This window comes from Poecilia mexicana, unplaced genomic scaffold, assembly GCF_051168715.1.
Source record: "Poecilia mexicana isolate PSO_F unplaced genomic scaffold, ASM5116871v1 scaffold_2, whole genome shotgun sequence".
In the NCBI taxonomy this organism is placed as follows: domain Eukaryota; kingdom Metazoa; phylum Chordata; class Actinopteri; order Cyprinodontiformes; family Poeciliidae; genus Poecilia; species Poecilia mexicana.
In genome coordinates, this window is record NW_028263371.1 from 28891862 (window position 1) to 28909315 (window position 17454).

The following is a 17454-nucleotide window of genomic DNA, read 5'->3' on the forward strand; positions in this document are numbered from 1 at the left end:
CTTTTTACTTTTTTACTCTTACATCTTTGACAGCTATTTTTTTTTTATTTGAGTAATAATATGTTAAATTAGTGGTACTTTTGAGTACTTTATCCACCTCTGTGCTCATCTTCTAATCTTAAATGTTGTGTTTTTATTCGCTTAAAGCAGAAAATGATCACAATTAGCAGAAATAAAGGTTTGGAATCACATTCAGTGTAACGAATCTATATATTTTGTATTTGACTTAGCGGATTAATATACTGAAATAAATAAACCTTTTAATAATATTCCAATTTTTCGAACGGATCGTTTTATTTTTCGTCCACTGGGGGGCGCGGTAAGCTGCCGTCCAGTCAGACGTCGTTGCGTAAGCGTCGATTGCCGAGTCATGGATAGCTGTTGTTTAACACCTGACGCTACAAGGACGAACTGTATTGGAGCTTTTATCCGGCCGGCTGAGAGCAGCAATGACAGAAACACAGCGTAGAAGAAGCTGAAGCTTCAGCTAGATACGGCTGTTTAGTTTTAAAACCGAGGGTGTTGGCGACAACAAACCGGTTAACCTCCCACCGGACGGCTAATCTCTGTTGGCGATAAGTGCAGGCTCTACTCTATATTATCTGAATTGGACGAGCAAGGTAAGGTTCACACATCAACAACAGCGAAACTGAACGTCAAATGTATTTGCAGAGCTGTAAATGCACGGTTGCTACTCATTTTTCTCAGTATGCCGCAGTTTAAATGTGAACTGTTTCCATATTTTGATGCACGTTACTATTGTAGCGGCTCTCGTGGAGAAATGTTGCGCACTTTACTGTGTCTCTTTTCTGTTTAGAAAGAAAAAGGAAACATATATAATATAACAGTTCCCTGAACGCAGCATGCTATGAATGTCAGCATTTATTTCTGTTAATTTTATGGGAAAATCCAAACATTATGTATTAGAATTTGAATACAGCATGACAGGGATTTAAAAATAAACATAAGTAGGTTAAAACACTGGATCTTCATCTTGCTTGTGTTCCACTTTTTAATTGAACGACTGAAATAATCAACTACCTATCTCCTATTGTTTTTCTCTTACATCTGTTCCACGGCTGCAGTGATGGTGTTCATCCAGAGCTACTGTGAGGGAAACATCTCCATCTCCCACACCTGGGTGGATTTGGGTATCTCCCCCTGCTTCCACTTCACCCTCATCTCCACCATCCTGCTCTCCATCTGCTTCTTCCTCGGCACCGTCCACTGCATCTGCTACCAGAAGTATGGCACCCCCATGGAGTCCAAATTCATCCCTCGCTCCCACCTCTACGGCCTCCAGCTGGTCCTCACCATTGTCCTCTTGCTCCAATTCCTGGCTGGGCTGGTGTGGCGAGCGGCCGACGGCGGGGAGCTCCCGGGTTACGTGGTGCTGTACGGCTGCTTCTCGATGCTGGGGTGGTCCTGGGCATTGGGCGTGCTCTGGGTGGAGAGGCGGAGGGTCCCCCTGATGGACCGGACGAGGGGTCACAGCACCGCCCTGCTGGTGTTCTGGGCCTTTGCTTTCTCTGCTGAGAACCTGGCCTTCGTATCCTGGTACAGTTCACAGTGGTGGTGGGCACTGGAGACCAGTCAGCAAGAGGTGAGGCAAAACCTAGAAAAAAAAAACTTGATTTCTTTCTCTTTTTTTTTTTTGTTTTTTAATGACTACAACCTGAAATCTTGTGGAATATCCATGCATTAGTCCCAACTGTCGCACTTAATCTGGTCATTATGATAAATCTCATTTTATTGTCAAACAGGCCAAAGGTTGGATAAGTATTTGCTTTGTGCGCCACTCCTTTTCGAGGTAGCAAACCTGCTTAACATGCAAAGCATTGAAAACAAACGGCGCATGCCGAAAGATGTTTCTCTTTTCTGCTGAGTCATGCCTTCATATTCTCATCTCTGCTCAATCAACTGCTTTTTTTTTTTTTTTTTTTTTTTAGAAAATCTGTAGCTCCACCCATGCTGAGTCAGAGTTAGTCAGCTCATAACAAAAGCTGCTTCTCTAGTTTGCCTGCTTATCGGTCTACTGTGTAAACACTTGTTTTTATTGAATCTCCATGTAACTAAACAAGAGCTGCAGCTAACTGATTATTCTATTGATTATTCTATATACAGTCTGTGTATATATATACACTCTGCTGAGTCATGCCTTCAGATTCTCATCTCTGCTCAATCAGAGCAGAGATGAGAATCTGAAGGCATGACTCAGCAGAAAAGAGAAACAACTTTCGGCATGTGTCGTTTGTTTTCAATGCTTTGCATGTTAAGCAGGTTTGCTACCTCGAAAAGGAGTGGCGCACAAAGCAAATACTTATATATAGCAAATATATATATATATATATATATATATATATAAATGAAAAATCTGATACATTTTATTTGATTAATCAATAGAATAATCAGGTAGCTGCAGCTTTTGTTTAGTTACATGGAGATTCAATAAAAACAAGTGTTTACACAGTAGACATAAGCAGGCAAACTAGAGAAGCAGCTTTTGTTATGAGCTGACTAACTCTGACTCAGCATGGGTGGAGCTACAGATTTTCTAAAAAAAAAAAAAAAAAAAGCAGTTGATTGAGCAGAGATGAGAATCTGAAGGCATGACTCAGCAGAAAAGAGAAACATCTCTTTTATAAACTTTATCTAATAAAGTTTATAAAACTTTATCTAATATGGATATATTTGTATTGTGACACCTAAGATCGGGGTAGCTTGTCAACGAATAAGCCATTTCCTCTGGCAGATCAGTAAAGCATTTTCTTTCTTGTTTTTTGTTTTATTCTATTCTCTTCCTTTCAGCCCCAAATTGACGCTCATTTAGATAAGTAAACATCTATATTTTCTTTGTAGTTTAAGATGTCGTTGAATCTTTCAGGTGGAGTTTGCTCTCTGGGTGATTCGCTACGTCTGCACCGGGCTGCTCTTCTTCGTTGGTCTGAAAGCCCCCGGCTTGCCCCGAAAGCCCTACATTCTCCTTATCAATGAAGACGAGCGCGACGTGGAAAACAGCGCACAGGTGGGAGAGTATGAGCAGCAAAAAAATTTAAAAAAATCTGATATTCAACCTTTTTTAAAAAAAAAAAAAAAGAAAAAAATCTGCATTTCTGTTCCATCCGCCTGAGTCCACAGCAGTGTTTTAGAAGAGGGATGGAAACTTTTTCCACTATTTTTTTATTTTTATTTTTTTTGCAAAACTTGCCCAAGTTCAATGTGTCAGAACTTTTGCATGGGCCTGTATTTCATGTTTGTTTTTTGTTTTTTTTCTGATTTTTAGAGCCTGTTAGGAAGGCCAGAGGAGAACCAGTCCACCTGGCAGGGGTTCAGGAAGAAGGTCCGCCTACTTGTTCCCTACATGTGGCCCCGAGGCAACATCATCCTCCAGCTGCTGGTCCTCTTCTGCTTGGGCCTGCTGGGAGTGGAGAGAGTTATTAATGTCTTTGTACCCATCTACTATAAAAATATCGGTGAGTGAGACCACATGTTTTAGGTGTGTGAGATTTGAGCTGGATGAAAATGTTTCTTTGTCGCCCTTTTTCACAGTTAATGGATTAACCGATGGCAGCAGCTGGCACACCGTGGCGTCCACGGTGGGTGTGTATGTCGCACTGAAGTTCCTGCAGGGTGGGGGAGCAGGTGAGTGCCACCTCTACACGTGTAAATGTTTAGAATCTGAGAGATTTCCTGACTTTGTTACGTATTTTGACGTATTCCACTCGTCCTCTTCTTCAGGCGCCTCCGGGTTCGTCAGCAACCTGCGCTCGTTCCTCTGGATCCGGGTGCAGCAGTTCACCAATCGGGTGGTGCAGGTCCGCCTGTTCGCCCACCTGCACTCGCTCTCGCTGCGCTGGCACCTGGGCCGCAAAACCGGCGACGTGTTGAGGAGCATCGACCGCGGCACGTCGTCAATCAACAGCCTGCTCAGGTCTGTGTATTGTTCGCATCGTGAAATAAACCAAAACAAAACAAACAAAAAAAAAAAACAACTAAAATAAATCTGTTTTTTTTTTTCGTTTCACAGCTACATTGTGTTTAGCATCTTTCCAACCATCGCTGATATTGTAATTTCCATCATCTACTTCGTCACTAACTTTAACGCCTGGTTCGGCCTGATCATCTTTGTTTGCATGACCTTGTACCTCGGTAAGTGCTGCATGTTGAATCGTAACCATGACGATGAACTGTGCCTACAGAGTCTGAAATTAAACTGCTGCGAAAAAGTATTTGCCCCTTAAATTTAATAACTGCTCCTGCCGGTTTCAGCTCACTCTTCATAGCAGAATTGTTTTAATTCAGCCACGTAGGAATTTTATTTTTAGATCAGAACATGCTGTGTTGCTTTTTGAGATCTTTTCGCCTGCTTCGTATTGTCAGACAGATTCTATTTAATGATTTTTTTTTATTTTTTTTTTTTTATTTTTTTATATTCACTCAGATTTGATTAAAAATCTGATTTGACAATCTGAAATCTTTATAGTGAGACAGAAAAGCATAAACTTGAAATCCGTATGGGGAACAAATATTTTTCACAGCTCTGCATCTGCAAAACAATCTTAAAGAATGCTTAGGATGACTTTAATTATCGATGTCTTGTAGCTCTGACCATCATCATCACTGAGTGGAGAACCAAGTACAGACGAGACATGAATCTGCAGGACAACGCTGCCAAGTCCAAAGCCGTGGACTCTTTGTTGAACTTTGAAACGGTATAATCAAATGAATGCAGATGTCGGTCGATTATGTTATAATTATGATGCGAAACAAATATTTGTACGCCTTAAAATCCCCCCACCCCACCACGAGTCAAATTTGTTCTCCTTTTGTCTTCTTAATAGGTCAAATACTACAACGCAGAGAACTACGAGGTCGGCCGGTTTGAAGACGCCATCTTGAAGTATCAGGTAGGTCTGAGGTAGTGACGGCGTTTTCTAAGCAATGTGATGAGAATAGTTTCTTTGAAAAGTTTTGTTACACGCAAACTTAGACGAGGTACCCACCTGGGATTCAGGAGAAGGATTATGCGTTCTCATAACATCGACTATATTAATCGTGTCATATCTGCTCCTGTTTTAGGCTTCAGAGTGGAAGACTCAGGCGTCCCTCGCCTTACTCAATCAAACCCAGAACGTCATCATCGGATCTGGACTGCTGGCCGGCTCTTTGCTCTGTGCCTATTTTGTTACAGAGGGGAAATTTCAGGTGCTAAATCGGTTCATTCTCACCATATCCTGATGCGTTTCTTTTCTTATTGTGACAACGGCAGCCTTCTGATTCTAGGTGGGAGATTTTGTTCTTTTCGGTACGTACATCATCCAGCTTTACACCCCTCTCAACTGGTTTGGAACCTACTACAGGTAAAAATGGGGCTCTACTGGGTTTAGATATCTCCTTATGAAACTGTTTATTTTAAAATCATTTTTTTGCCTTTTTTTGTCCTGCAGAATGATCCAGAACTCCTTCATCGACATGGAAAGCATGTTCAAGCTGTTTGAGGAAGAAGAGGAGGTATGTATGAACCTGCAGAGTGTTTGGATCGGTGGTGTAGCGTTTCTTCTAAATGTTCTGCGTGTTTTCTGCAGGTGAAAGACGAAGTTAATGCTGGAAATTTGCAGTTCAAACTGGGAAGAGTGGAGTTTGACAGCGTCTACTTCAGCTACACCAATGGGTGTGTTCACGTTTGCTTTCATTTTAGTGTAAAGTTGCGTACAAAGTCTGAAAATACTAAAAGATTTTGATCATTTTTACAGAAAGGAAATTCTCAGGGATGTCTCCTTCACCGTTCTTCCAGGACAGACTGTTGCACTGGTATGGTGAATTTAAATAGGGAATTTGTCATTATTAATATATTTCATGTGCTCTCTTATGATCTTCTTTTTTTTTTTTTTTGCTCTCCTTTTAAGGTTGGACCATCAGGATCTGGGAAAAGTACCATCATTCGCCTTCTTTTCCGCTTTTATAATGTTCAGGGAGGCTGCATTCGCATTGATGGCCAGGATATCTCAAAGGTAAGAGTCTGGTATGACACCAGAATTCTTCAAAGTGTTGTCCTATTTTTAAGGGCAAATATAATAAATTTCACAGCTTTTCATCTCAGCTTTTGCATGAGTAAATGTGTAAACTTACTCATGCGAGTTCATATGTTTGCATGAGTAAAACTCAAAAAATACACAGACAGTTTTAGCCAGGAGCACTGCCGAAAGCTGACCAAAAGCAGTAAAGTTATGTATGTAAGGAAAAACCTGGGCATCAACATATTCCACATTGTCAAATCTTGACATAAGTGTGAGCAAACCCACCAGCTTGAATTTGAATTCATTTGAATTTGTGGCCTGGCACAGAGTCTGCGCTTTAATTTAACTTTAGTTTATTGAGTACACACTTGTCTTGTGTTTCCTCAGGAGAAGCAAAGATCTCTTCGGGCGCACATCGGTGTGGTTCCTCAGGATACGGTGCTTTTCAACGACACGATCAGGGACAACATTCGCTACGGTCGCATCACTGCGTCCGACAGCGAGGTGGAGGAGGCAGCCATAGCTGCCGACATACATGACAAGATCATGACTTTCCCTGAAGGTAACCCGTTGAGCTTGCAAGTTACAATTCCTCCCCTTATTTTCTTGTTTGCTTTATGAGTAATTTGAAAAAAGTATATATATATATATTTTTTTTTTTTTTTTTTTTTTGCTATTTCTTTTCACCATGTTGTGGAATTTTCAGGCTATGACACTCAAGTGGGTGAGAGAGGTCTGAAGCTGAGTGGAGGTGAGAAGCAGAGGGTTGCTATTGCCAGAACAATCCTGAAGGCACCTCAGATCATCCTGCTGGATGAGGTATCAGAGCAAAGCTACACGAAAAAAACCTTGAATAAAATACCAGAAGACGTCTGTAGTTTTATAACCAAGTTTCTCTTTAGGCAACATCAGCTCTGGACACGCAGACAGAGCGCAACATCCAGGCCTCTCTGGCCAAAGTCTGCACCAATCGCACAACCGTCGTCGTAGCGCACAGGTAAGAGGAAAACGCAGGAATCAAGAGTTTGACTTGTATATATTTCACGTCTGGATAGGGAAACGAAAAAGTATGGCCCTGGCTTTATTTGTCTAAAAGTTTCATTCATCCAGCCGTTTTTCAAACAATCTAATATTATTTTTGTCACTAATGGACTCCCTTACTTTAAACAAAAAAAACAGGCTGTCCACCATCATTGGAGCGGATCAGATCCTGGTGATCAGTGAGGGTCGGATCGCTGAACGAGGACGGTAGGTTTCTCCCCTGATCCTGTCGCCAACGTGGAGCAAATTTCCCTGAATCGGGATTAAATGTCAACCCGCTCTTTTTCCAAGGCATGACGAATTGCTGTCCAAAGGGGGTCTATATGCAGACATGTGGCTGAAGCAGCAGCAGGCCCACGACTTGGATTCCTCCTCAGACACCGAAGCAAAAGATCGCAAGTCTGAGAAACTACAGCCACCGTCCACCTCTTCAGCCCATCAAGGGCATTGATTGTATTTATTGCTTGAGACAACAAAGTGTGTTTTTGTACTCTACTTGTCAGATTTGATGCTTTATTTAAAAGTAAAAGAACACCGAGCGACGTGGTGATGTTATTTATTTTAGGAAACGTTCCAAGTGTCTGTGCAATGTCAGGTCAGGTAGAAAAAGGGAAGGTGCCTTTAAAGAACTGAGGATATGACACTACTATCAGATGTATGAAAATACACACTCATGTTAAAGCTCATATCATATCTGATATGATTTTATATCGAGATACCGGGGCAAAAGGTCAAAATATTGCAAAAAAAAAAAGCAGCACTTCTGCTACTCGTCAGGGCTTTTTGTCTTTTTGTTCTTATATTTTGCATTTACTTTATGTTGTCTCTCTTTTCTCTCTTCTAACAAGCCATCCATTTTTGAACTCTAAAGAAATTAAAATTTAAGGGAATAAAACCATTCAGCTTAATCAAGAAATGAATAACTCAGCGCGACTGTTATGAATGACAGTGGGGCGAAGTACAAGCTGTCAGGAATTTTCTTTTGTATGTCAACATGTACAACGTTACTTGAGGTAAAACTTTTTAAGTGTACAGTTCAATCAGTTTAGCATAGTGGGGTGTAATAATTGCTTTATTCTCATAATGGTTTACAGAAACAGTCATGCATGTCTACTGCTGTACCAACCATTTCACACCGTCAGGATACACACAAACACAACTATTAGTTCTCAGTATGTGAAATGTAAACATACATTTTGTGCTGAACCATGTTATTTCAACTCTTTTCTTTCTTCTCAATCTACCGACTTGTGGATCTGAAAATGTATACTTGGTTCTGTGGAAATTATAGAAGTGTTTGCCTTGTTATAATAAACAATAAAAATCTATTTTTCACAAGTTCCAGGCTCTAAATGAAAAACATAAATTTCCATTAGATTTTAATGAGAATGTATTACCTTTAATAATTACTGAAGGATAAGGATTTTAAGCTTTAAGAAAAAAAAGAGTGATGCACTTCAAAGTTTGTTATGGGTGTTGGCCGTTGAAATAAAAAATAGTTTCTGAACATCTCCATATAATGAACTCAAATTTGTAAAAACTTAACTTTAATATTTAAATACATAAGCACAAAGATCAGAAAGTATTTTGGTAAAGAGTAGGTCATACCTATTTAAATGATATTTTATGTCTAATAGGGAGAAAAAATAATGGTAAATGTGAAGGATGTGGAGAGAGAAAATATAGAACATGTACTGATGAATTGTAAAACATGAGCCTTAAAGGAAAAAATTGAGAAGAATGGTTGGAAGGACAGGACAGGAATGGAGTCTTAAAAGAATATTAGGAAATGAAGGACACATAGTGGACATGTACAGATTAAGGAAATCATTTATCTTCAGAATACAAAGTTAAAAAATAGTTTTAAAAAATACAGTAGGTGGCGGTATGCACCTTAAAGTTCCTTGCGATCCGCCATTATAGATAGGAAGAAGTAGAAGTATTTTTGGTACGTTCTGGGTTCCGTACTCCTGTGTTCGCAGCGCCCCCTGCCGTTAAAAAGGCCTCAATTTGCCTGAAACGAAAGCAAACACAACACTAGGCGGTTTAGTCGTCACTGGCTATCTGCTGTCAGGGCGTGTTTTCAAGCCAAGTTAAGCTTGGCAGGGAGGAGGCACCAGGCCGAGCAGACTTTATTTCTCCTCCAAATTTGACCTACTGATGCATAATTTACAGTAACTATGGATTTCGACGCGTTATTTAATGAAAACACGTTTCAGTTTTCGGACTTCCAGGAGTTCACGGTATGTCGATGAGTTAGAGTCATGCTAGCAGATGCTAAGCTCGTTAGCTTGCTGATGTGAGTGACAGATAACGCGGAGTGCCTTTTATGGCAGGAGAGAAAATTGTGAAACCGCTATTCAACAAGTTTGAACTCAACTTTAGCACTAATTATTGCTATAAAATTAAAAATAACATGCTATAATCTTGTAACTCTGGTATTTCTTAGTGAGTAACGGGTGTTTATTAGCTGTTAGCCTAGCACGCTAACTAGCGTCAGAGTCTGGGTTGTGGTTAATTGTTATTACAGATGGCTTCCTCTACTGCTGCGGTGTAAAAGGAACATATATTTCCTAAATCATTAGCTTTGTCAGCTAATGTCGACTTTAAGCTGTTTTTGTGCTTTGTATGTGATGATTTTTGTCATGTTGCATTGAATAAAACATTATAGCTCATGTTGTTATTGCAGTTTCTTCCTGGACACCAAAAACTGAGCGAGAGAGTGAGAAAAAGACTGTATTATGGCCTGGACAAAGATGTTTCACTAGATGCCCTTTCTTGCCCTGTTACAGGTGAGTGTTGTCCAGGCTTAGCACCAGGAATACTTACGTGAGGCTTGCGAAAGGGAAATTCCACATTTTTACCTATTGAGTTTTTAATCTTCCCAGGAATACCTAGACCCTTCAAACTACATCTAGATAATTCTAAACTAATACCAAAAACGACTCATCTCAAAACTCATTATTTTATAACTTTATTATAACGTTAGGTTTATTGTATTGTGCTATTTTGCAATTCCACGTTGGCTTGTTATTAATGGCCATCATGTTGACTTTGTGCTTCCAGATATTGCTGTTGAAATTTTCCAAAAGTCTGCCCCGAGCCCAATCCGAAAGCTCCAGAAGAAGTATGCTGCTCATGTTGCAAGGTTAGTTCTTTCCATAATATCACTTGTTTCTAAGTATTACGCCTGTCGTCGTTTTTTACTAAAACACGCTTCTCTCTTGGCTTAGGGAGGCTTGCATCTCTCCGTGTGCCATGATGCTGGCTTTGGTTTACATAGAAAGACTCCGACACAGAAACCCTGAGTACCTGCAAAAGATCTCGTCGTCTGACCTTTTCCTGATCTCGATGGTATGCACTTCGAAGGCTGGGGGGGCTTGGGGTTTGTGGGGGTTGTGGGGGGTCATGTGTCGTTATAAATACGAAGTAGCATTATTAATAGCACGTGTGTGAATTTTAAGGTGATTTTAAATGTTCTCTCTGATTGTTTTCCAGATGGTTGCCAGCAAATACCTCTACGATGAAGGTGAGGAAGAGGAGGTTTTCAATGACGAGTGGGGAGCAGCTGGGAAGCTGGATGTCCAAACGATCAACAACCTGGAGATGAGTTTCTTGAATGCCATTGTAAGTGAGACTGTGTGTGTGTGTGTGTGTGTGTGTGTGTGTGTGTGTGTGTGTGTGTGTGTGTGTGTGTGTGTGTGTGTGTGTGTGTTAATGTTTAATGTGTGTATGATTTATTTTGACTCGTGTTTTTATTCTCTAGGAGTGGAGCCTCTTCACAGAGCCAAAGGACTTCTTTGATATACTCCGCCACCTGGAAACAAGGTGTGTATATCAGTTTAGGTTATAATTTATTGTGAAATATTTGAACGTTTTACTTCTTGTTGAGCCATAAGTAAAGATTGCAGAAGCATGAATCAATACAGTTTTTGACCGAGGGTGTGTGTGTTTTGTTTGAAAGAAGGAAAATAAATTGTAATAAGAGATTTTGGATCTTCATTGTTCTTTTGTTTGTTTGTTTCGCATTTTGGGGGTGGCTGTTGTTTGCAGCATTGCGGAGAAGCAAGGAATGAGACGTGGCTGGTTCACCTACACTGACCTGTGTGTGCTGCTGGATCACTCTGCATGGAGTCACGCCCTCGCTGCCATCTATCAGCACTTTCTAAAGGTTAGAAACCTGTTTAGAAGGGAACAGTGGAGTCAAAATAGAAGAGGCTTTTAATGCAAAGAGAGTAAATTTGTATTTCCCGTGTGTGTTTTCAGGTGTCCTGTATGCTCGGCCTGGTGTATCTGACCGGTGTAGCCGGTCTTATTGCTAGCAGTGCCGTTGTGCACCAGCTCAGTCTGTGCAGAGGCGACCAATCCGCGCTGCCTTCGCCAAACGAAATCGGCCTCCTCCCGACCCCCAGTCTCAGCCCAGAAGCAGCCATGCCGGCCCACCGCCCGCCATGTTGTGTTCTGACCAATAAGTCTCTAAACGGTCAAACCGCTTCGTTTGAAATCAGCCAGCAACACAGACAGAACGATTCCCCGTCGGGTTCTGCAAGAAACTCTGTTTTGTGTCTCTGGGGTTCTCTGTTGGCCTACGTGAGCCGTGCGCATCCTGTCAAAAATCCCGACGCGGAATCTCCCCGAGCCTGGCCGTCTTCCTCCTTCGACTGTTCCGGCTGTCTTCCAAACCTTCCTCATCTTCAGTGTGTACTTCGAAACACCTCGGCACTCCCTCACCTCGGTCCTGTCAAACCCCGTCCTCAGTCGACGTGGCTTTCCTCCGGCCTGATGGGAGCCGCGGGATCAAGCCTGGACTCACACTTTGGGGCGTTTCCAACTGTAGATCTGTTGCCGTGCCGACCTGAGGCTCTGCTCATGCCTGGCTAGAGAGGCGTCGCCCGTTGTCATGCTGGAAACGCCCCTGGAAACCGTAAAAGCTTTTGTTTTCATGACTCACCACTGTCATGTTAAGAGCGCAGACGTAAAGTGGCACTTTTATTTTTACTGAAGCGCTCTTAAGGGTGACAAATCTGCTTTTTCATATTGGGATGAACAAGATTTCTTCCGAATCTCTTGAGTTATACATGATAAAAATAAAAAATAAAAACCCAAGATGGCATCTCATCGGGGCGGTTAGCGTATTTGTTTAAAGGTTGCTAAGCATATCTACAAGAAAGCTTTCCAGCGAGCGCTTATCTTACTAGCTTTACAAGGAGGACGAATTTAACCAGCATAGGCTGTTTCCTAAGTTTTCACTTTGCTCATGCGTACTCTGTGTTACCATTTGTTTGTTCCTCTATCAGTTTGGGTCAGATTTTGGTCAAATTCGCTGCAAGCACTGATTTTGTTTTGTTCAGAGTAAGTAGTTGGGGTTCGATACCTGCAGAGGAAAGTGTCAAAAAGTGGAAGTAGACTACTGAGTGGAAGCTTTATCTGCATATCCAAATGCACCTGTCACTTGTTTCATTGAGATTAAAGACATGCTGTTGTCTCTGCAATATTTAACATTTCCTTCTCTTATGCACCATATTTCATGTTGGTAATAATCCCTGTCGAAGGTCAGTGTTGAAGATTTGGCTTCTGTGGGTTTTGTAGCAGGTTTATTGGCTCTGTGTCCAACACGTTAGAAGAAGGCTAACTGAAGTGTTTCCTTTTTTTTATGCAATCTGGAATTTGCACATTTTGCTTAAATACACCACTTGTCTTTATTATTGCTGCTTTGAACAACATAGAAGAAGAAAAACATATTTTTATGTGCAATTAAGCAAGGAATGGGGGTAAAAATACATTCAAGGTTTGGATTTGATACATTTTGGAGCAGAAAAAACATTTAATTTTGTAAATGGTGTAAAAACAAAATAGGATGAACCCATAATTAATAAATGCTTTTATAAAAAGTGTTTTTTTTTCCTTGTTTGCATTTATTTGAAGTTGAACTCTTAACTTTTTCTCTCTAAATATTCTAGCGTTTATTATATTAAAGCAGCGTATTCGCAGTGACTTAAAGTTGTCATCAGAGCTGATGAGGTGAAGTGAGCAACCCGAGTCCTACTGGTACAGTCAGGTGGAGGTGATGCTGTGGGCTTGATTTCTCTTCCTGGGAACCTTGTTACAGTGCCAGAAGGTTTCAAGTTAAACGGTGCAATCTCAATTGTGGTTTACATGATTTCATGTAATAAATGTTCTCAAATTACGCAGGTTCACCAGGAGAGACAATGGGAGTAGAGGGACACAATGTCCTGAAGGACAAAAAAGCAGATGTCTAGATTTGGGATAAAACAGACGGTCCCTCCCCTTGAACCCATGCCAGCTTCCTTTTCCCCTCCCCCCTCTACTCTGCCGCCACCAGCCTAACACCACTCTGCAGCTCCTAATATAGACCCAACTGGTTTGTAGGAAAGGGTAACAAACCAAACAGTCCCTGTCATTCGGGACCTTTTTGTTCATGGACAAGCAGGATAATGGAGCCTCTTTCACAGGTTTGTTTGCTTCTGAGCTGCCAATGAAATGGATCATTTACAGAGGTTGGATTTTAAGGTCTTTAGAAAATACTCGCGTTGTGTTTCTAGGTGTCGTGTTCAACAGAGGAGGCGAAGGTGAAGAAACAAGGTACGTTTACAAGGACCGCTCTGTTGCAGCTGTGCACATGCAGGCATTTGTACATTTCTTGGTATGTGTTAGTGCGTCACATATTGTTTGCATGCGTCTGACTCCACGCTGATGAACCGCTGTGGGTTCTCCCAGAGGCTGATACCACGGTCTACCTGAACTTCATGAAAAGTCACACTTGCTACGACGCCATTCCAATCAGCTGCAAACTGGTCATATTTGACACAACCTTACAGGTAAGCGTAGACTTTTCCAATAGAAACGTGGACGCCAGGGCTTCTCAATCTGAAACGTATAGAACATTTAAAGAGATTTTGTTGATATCAGGGAGCTTAGGAACTGCATCAAGCTCAAAATCCTTGTAATTCAATTAAAAATCTTCTATTCATCCCAAAGGAAGATTAAATGTTCTTGTAACTCATATTCATAATGTTGTGGATGCTGTGGGCAGGAAGGATTTCCAGTAGCAGTCAGTCTTGCAACTAAACTGAAGAGGCCTCTGGTTGAAGTCTGTTGCCACGTGACAATCTTGTTACTCAATGTTCAGGTTGCAGTAAAATGTCCTGGATGTCAGCGTCAGTTGTTGACAAGCACTTCTAATCCACCTCATTTGCTTTTGCTGCTCCCTTTTAAATCTCTGTCTGCCACCATGGTTGCCATGGTTATGTATCATAGCAACTGTCTGAAAGGAAAAAGAAAAAAGAGGAAAAATCCTTCCAGCTGCACAGCATCCAAACTCAGAGGGAATAATTGCCAAACAAAAGCCTAGAAACTCCATATACAATAATGATAATAATAATGATAGTAATAATAGATTGTCATTTCCATATTAGGAAATGTGTTGGGAACACTGAACATTTTATTCCAAACCAAAACATGAGACGTTTATCAATTCTTTGTCAATATTATATTACACTATTATGCTATTAAAGGAGCAGTCGCCCCTGTTTCTATACGAACTCTAACATTCAGGTACCATTTTAACTAAAAAGTGTTCGACTATTTAGCTTTCCGGTAAATTGCTGAGTTAATATCCAGTCATATCACTGCTTCACATCTGTGTTGTCTGGAGTTCATCAGCACTGAGCGTCCGTTAACAGGTATTCCAGCCCAGGGAGGTCGGACCGCATTCTTCTTTCCTGTTCTTGCAGCCGAAGAGCAACATCAAGATCTGAGGAATAAAAATATTTTATTCCTCAGCTAAACCTCAGCTAAACCATGATACCAGCATCATGGTTTAGCTTTCTGGTTTCTGTGAAGCCAGAAACCATGATGCTGGTATCTGGCTTCACACTCTCTATGGCACCTCTTTCAAACCACTAGTGTAATTGAAACATTACTTGCTTGCTATTGACTTTCGCTCCGTTTTCTCTAAAGGTGAAAAAGGCCTTTTTTGCCCTGGTGGCAAATGGCTTGAGGGCTGCGCCGCTCTGGGACAGCAAGCTGCAGAGGTTTGTGGGTAAGGCCCGTGTTTCCCCGTCTACAGTGTTGTTTAATGTTGGTTTGTGTAAGGTCAGGGGTGTAACTCCACTTCTTCCACAGGTATGCTGACTATTACTGATTTCATCAACATACTCCATTGTTATTACAAGTCACCAATGGTGAGCACGAATATACAACAACTTTAGTAGCTATTGGTGGAGGTATATTTTCTGCTCTTGGATCGTAATTTTTACTTCTTATTTGATGATTGTAAGTTTACATTATTGCTCCTCCACTCTGGGACTGGTGCAGAGAGTGAAACAAAGTTGCGTAAAGGGAAGAGCGGGAAACAGAGTTAGCATTTCTTATTTGTTCGTGTTTCCTCCCAAAGGTCCAAATGTATGGACTGGAGAGCCATAAGATTGAAACGTGGAGAGGTGATTCCCTTCAAAGTAAATAACAACCACTAACAATAACATTATCTTGATGCTAAAATCTCGCTGAATATCTAATTGAGCTCTCCCTGTTTTTGTTTGTTTGTTTTTTATCTAGATGTGTACTTAAAGTCTCCAACTCAGTTCCTTATCAGTATTTCTCCGCAGGCCAGGTGAAAACAAAAAGCTCTTCTTAGAGTAAATTCTCACAGACTTTTCCGCAAAGCATCAGCTTCCTCTCTTACGTCCCCTTTTCCTGTCCAGCCTCTTCGACGCCATCTATTCCTTACTCAGATACAAGATCCACAGGCTGCCTGTCATCGACCCAGAGTCGGGAAACGTTCTGCACATCCTGACTCACAAGCGAATCCTCAAGTTCCTGCATATATTTGTGAGCTAGCCACATCTGCATTAGTGCTGTTATTTTCTGAAATAAAACAACACAACCAGAAAGAGTCTGTATGGGGACAAAAGCGTTTTTCTTTTTTCACAGCACTGTACTTTATAGTTTCCGGGTGTATTTTCAGGGAAAAAATTTGCCCAAGCCTGCATTTGTAAAGAGGCCGGTCCAGGAGCTGGGCATCGGGACGTTCAGGAACATTGCTACAGTCCACCAAACAGCATCGCTTTATGAAGCCCTGTCCATATTTGTGGAGCGGCGAGTGTCGGCACTCCCTGTGGTGGATGGGCAAAGTATGCTTTTAAAGCCAACATTTTACATCTCATTGATATTATCAGCTCTTCATACTGTATCAGCATTCAAGCTGCTTGTTTTCACAGGCAAAGTGGTGGCACTCTACTCAAGATTTGATGTCATTGTGAGTACAGCAGAAAAGATCTGATCTAAGGCTCTGATTTCTGTCTTTCTGTGCCATTGTTTGCTGACTTCTTCTTTTTTTTATTTTCCATAACAGAATCTGGCAGCCCAGAAGACCTATAACAACCTGGACATGACGATGGAGGAAGCCATTCGCAGACGGACGTGTTGCGTTGAGGGTGTGATGAAGTGCTATCCCGATGAATCTTTAGAAACGGTCATAGATCGGATAGTTAAAGCAGAGGTTCGTGTTATTTAGGCTTGTGTTTTGCCATCAGATCAGGAGATCAGGTGCTTAAAAAAAAAAAAAAAAACTTTTTTCTTCTTCTTCCAGGTCCACCGGCTGGTTCTGGTGGACAGGTTGGACGTTGTGAAGGGCATTATCTCTCTGTCTGACCTCCTGCAGGCTTTGGTCCTTACACCTGCAGGGATTGATGCTCTTCTATCCTAGGAGGAAATAAAAGAAGTTCCTCTTTTCTGCCTTTGCAGGCTTGACGTCTGGCAATGTGCAGAAGCAGGTACGCTCTGAAGTTTTTCCACTCCCCTCCACTCTTAGCAACAACCGTCCGCCATCTTATTTAGTTACCATAACTATGGTGTATGTTTTTACTCAACTCCCTTCAGAAGTTACCTAAGATGATGTTTACATTTCTAAAATATAAAAACGTTCAAGGGGTATGAATATGTTTGGGATGCACCAGATATAGTTTGCTATGTTGATTTGTGTCTTTTAGAGAATGACTGAAAGGAGAGAAGATTACCAGGCGATGCCGTTTACAGTAAGATGATGAGTGTCTCCAATCCCATCTCTCATGAGGCTCCCCACAAGACTCAGTTTGCACAACGTGATCAATATGTTTACTCACTGTAATCCTGTGTTTGTATTAAATACATGTGGACAGATCCAGCTGTGTGTGTGTGCGTGTGTGTTTTTGTTTTGTTTTGTTTTATTGAACTGGGGTTCGTGACATGTTCACGCTGACTTATTGCTTTGTCATCAACAGCCAGTAGGAACCCTGACCGCATGGTGCCTCACTCTTGCTTTCTTTAACCTCCTCTGTTCCCCACTTTACACGGTAAACAAGGAGCACGTGACCTTTCCCCCCCCCCCTTATCTGTG

General features: G+C 41.4%; 3 protein-coding genes across 4 annotated transcripts; all 3 read left to right on the forward strand.

Moving 5' to 3' along the window:
* The first annotated feature begins 253 nt into the window (after nt 1–253).
* Nucleotides 254–8396, forward strand: abcb6a (ATP binding cassette subfamily B member 6 (LAN blood group) a). Its single transcript, XM_014969694.2, has 20 exons — nt 254–620; nt 1086–1603; nt 2885–3025; nt 3284–3473; nt 3550–3642; nt 3739–3931; nt 4028–4149; nt 4603–4712; nt 4842–4907; nt 5080–5205; nt 5284–5360; nt 5448–5511; nt 5586–5671; nt 5754–5811; nt 5907–6011; nt 6405–6579; nt 6724–6836; nt 6920–7014; nt 7197–7265; nt 7350–8396. The coding sequence occupies exons 2-20, from the start codon at nt 1088–1090 to the stop codon at nt 7507–7509; spliced, it is 2559 nt and encodes an 852-aa protein (XP_014825180.2). The 5' UTR covers nt 254–620; nt 1086–1087; the 3' UTR covers nt 7510–8396.
* Nucleotides 8397–9079: 683 nt separating this feature from the next.
* Nucleotides 9080–12952, forward strand: cnppd1 (cyclin Pas1/PHO80 domain containing 1). The gene is made up of 8 exons (XM_014969706.2): nt 9080–9301; nt 9748–9850; nt 10125–10206; nt 10292–10412; nt 10557–10685; nt 10825–10886; nt 11112–11229; nt 11325–12952. Exons 1-8 carry the CDS (start codon nt 9239–9241, stop codon nt 11937–11939), a joined length of 1293 nt encoding a protein of 430 aa, XP_014825192.1. The 5' UTR covers nt 9080–9238; the 3' UTR covers nt 11940–12952.
* Nucleotides 12953–13155: 203 nt separating this feature from the next.
* prkag3a (protein kinase, AMP-activated, gamma 3a non-catalytic subunit) lies at nt 13156–17241 on the forward strand. 2 transcript variants are annotated; one of them, XM_088013791.1, is made up of 13 exons: nt 13156–13531; nt 13622–13661; nt 13797–13897; nt 15039–15120; nt 15204–15262; nt 15475–15520; nt 15636–15690; nt 15782–15908; nt 16045–16210; nt 16298–16335; nt 16432–16578; nt 16669–16852; nt 17069–17241. In XM_088013791.1, exons 1-12 carry the CDS (start codon nt 13514–13516, stop codon nt 16783–16785), a joined length of 996 nt encoding a protein of 331 aa, XP_087869917.1. In that variant the 5' UTR covers nt 13156–13513; the 3' UTR covers nt 16786–16852; nt 17069–17241. The 2 variants fall into 2 exon arrangements, with proteins under 2 accessions (XP_087869917.1, XP_014825213.2); XM_014969727.2 differs by having other exon boundaries at nt 13161–13531; nt 15475–15535.
* The last annotated feature ends 213 nt before the right edge of the window (nt 17242–17454 follow it).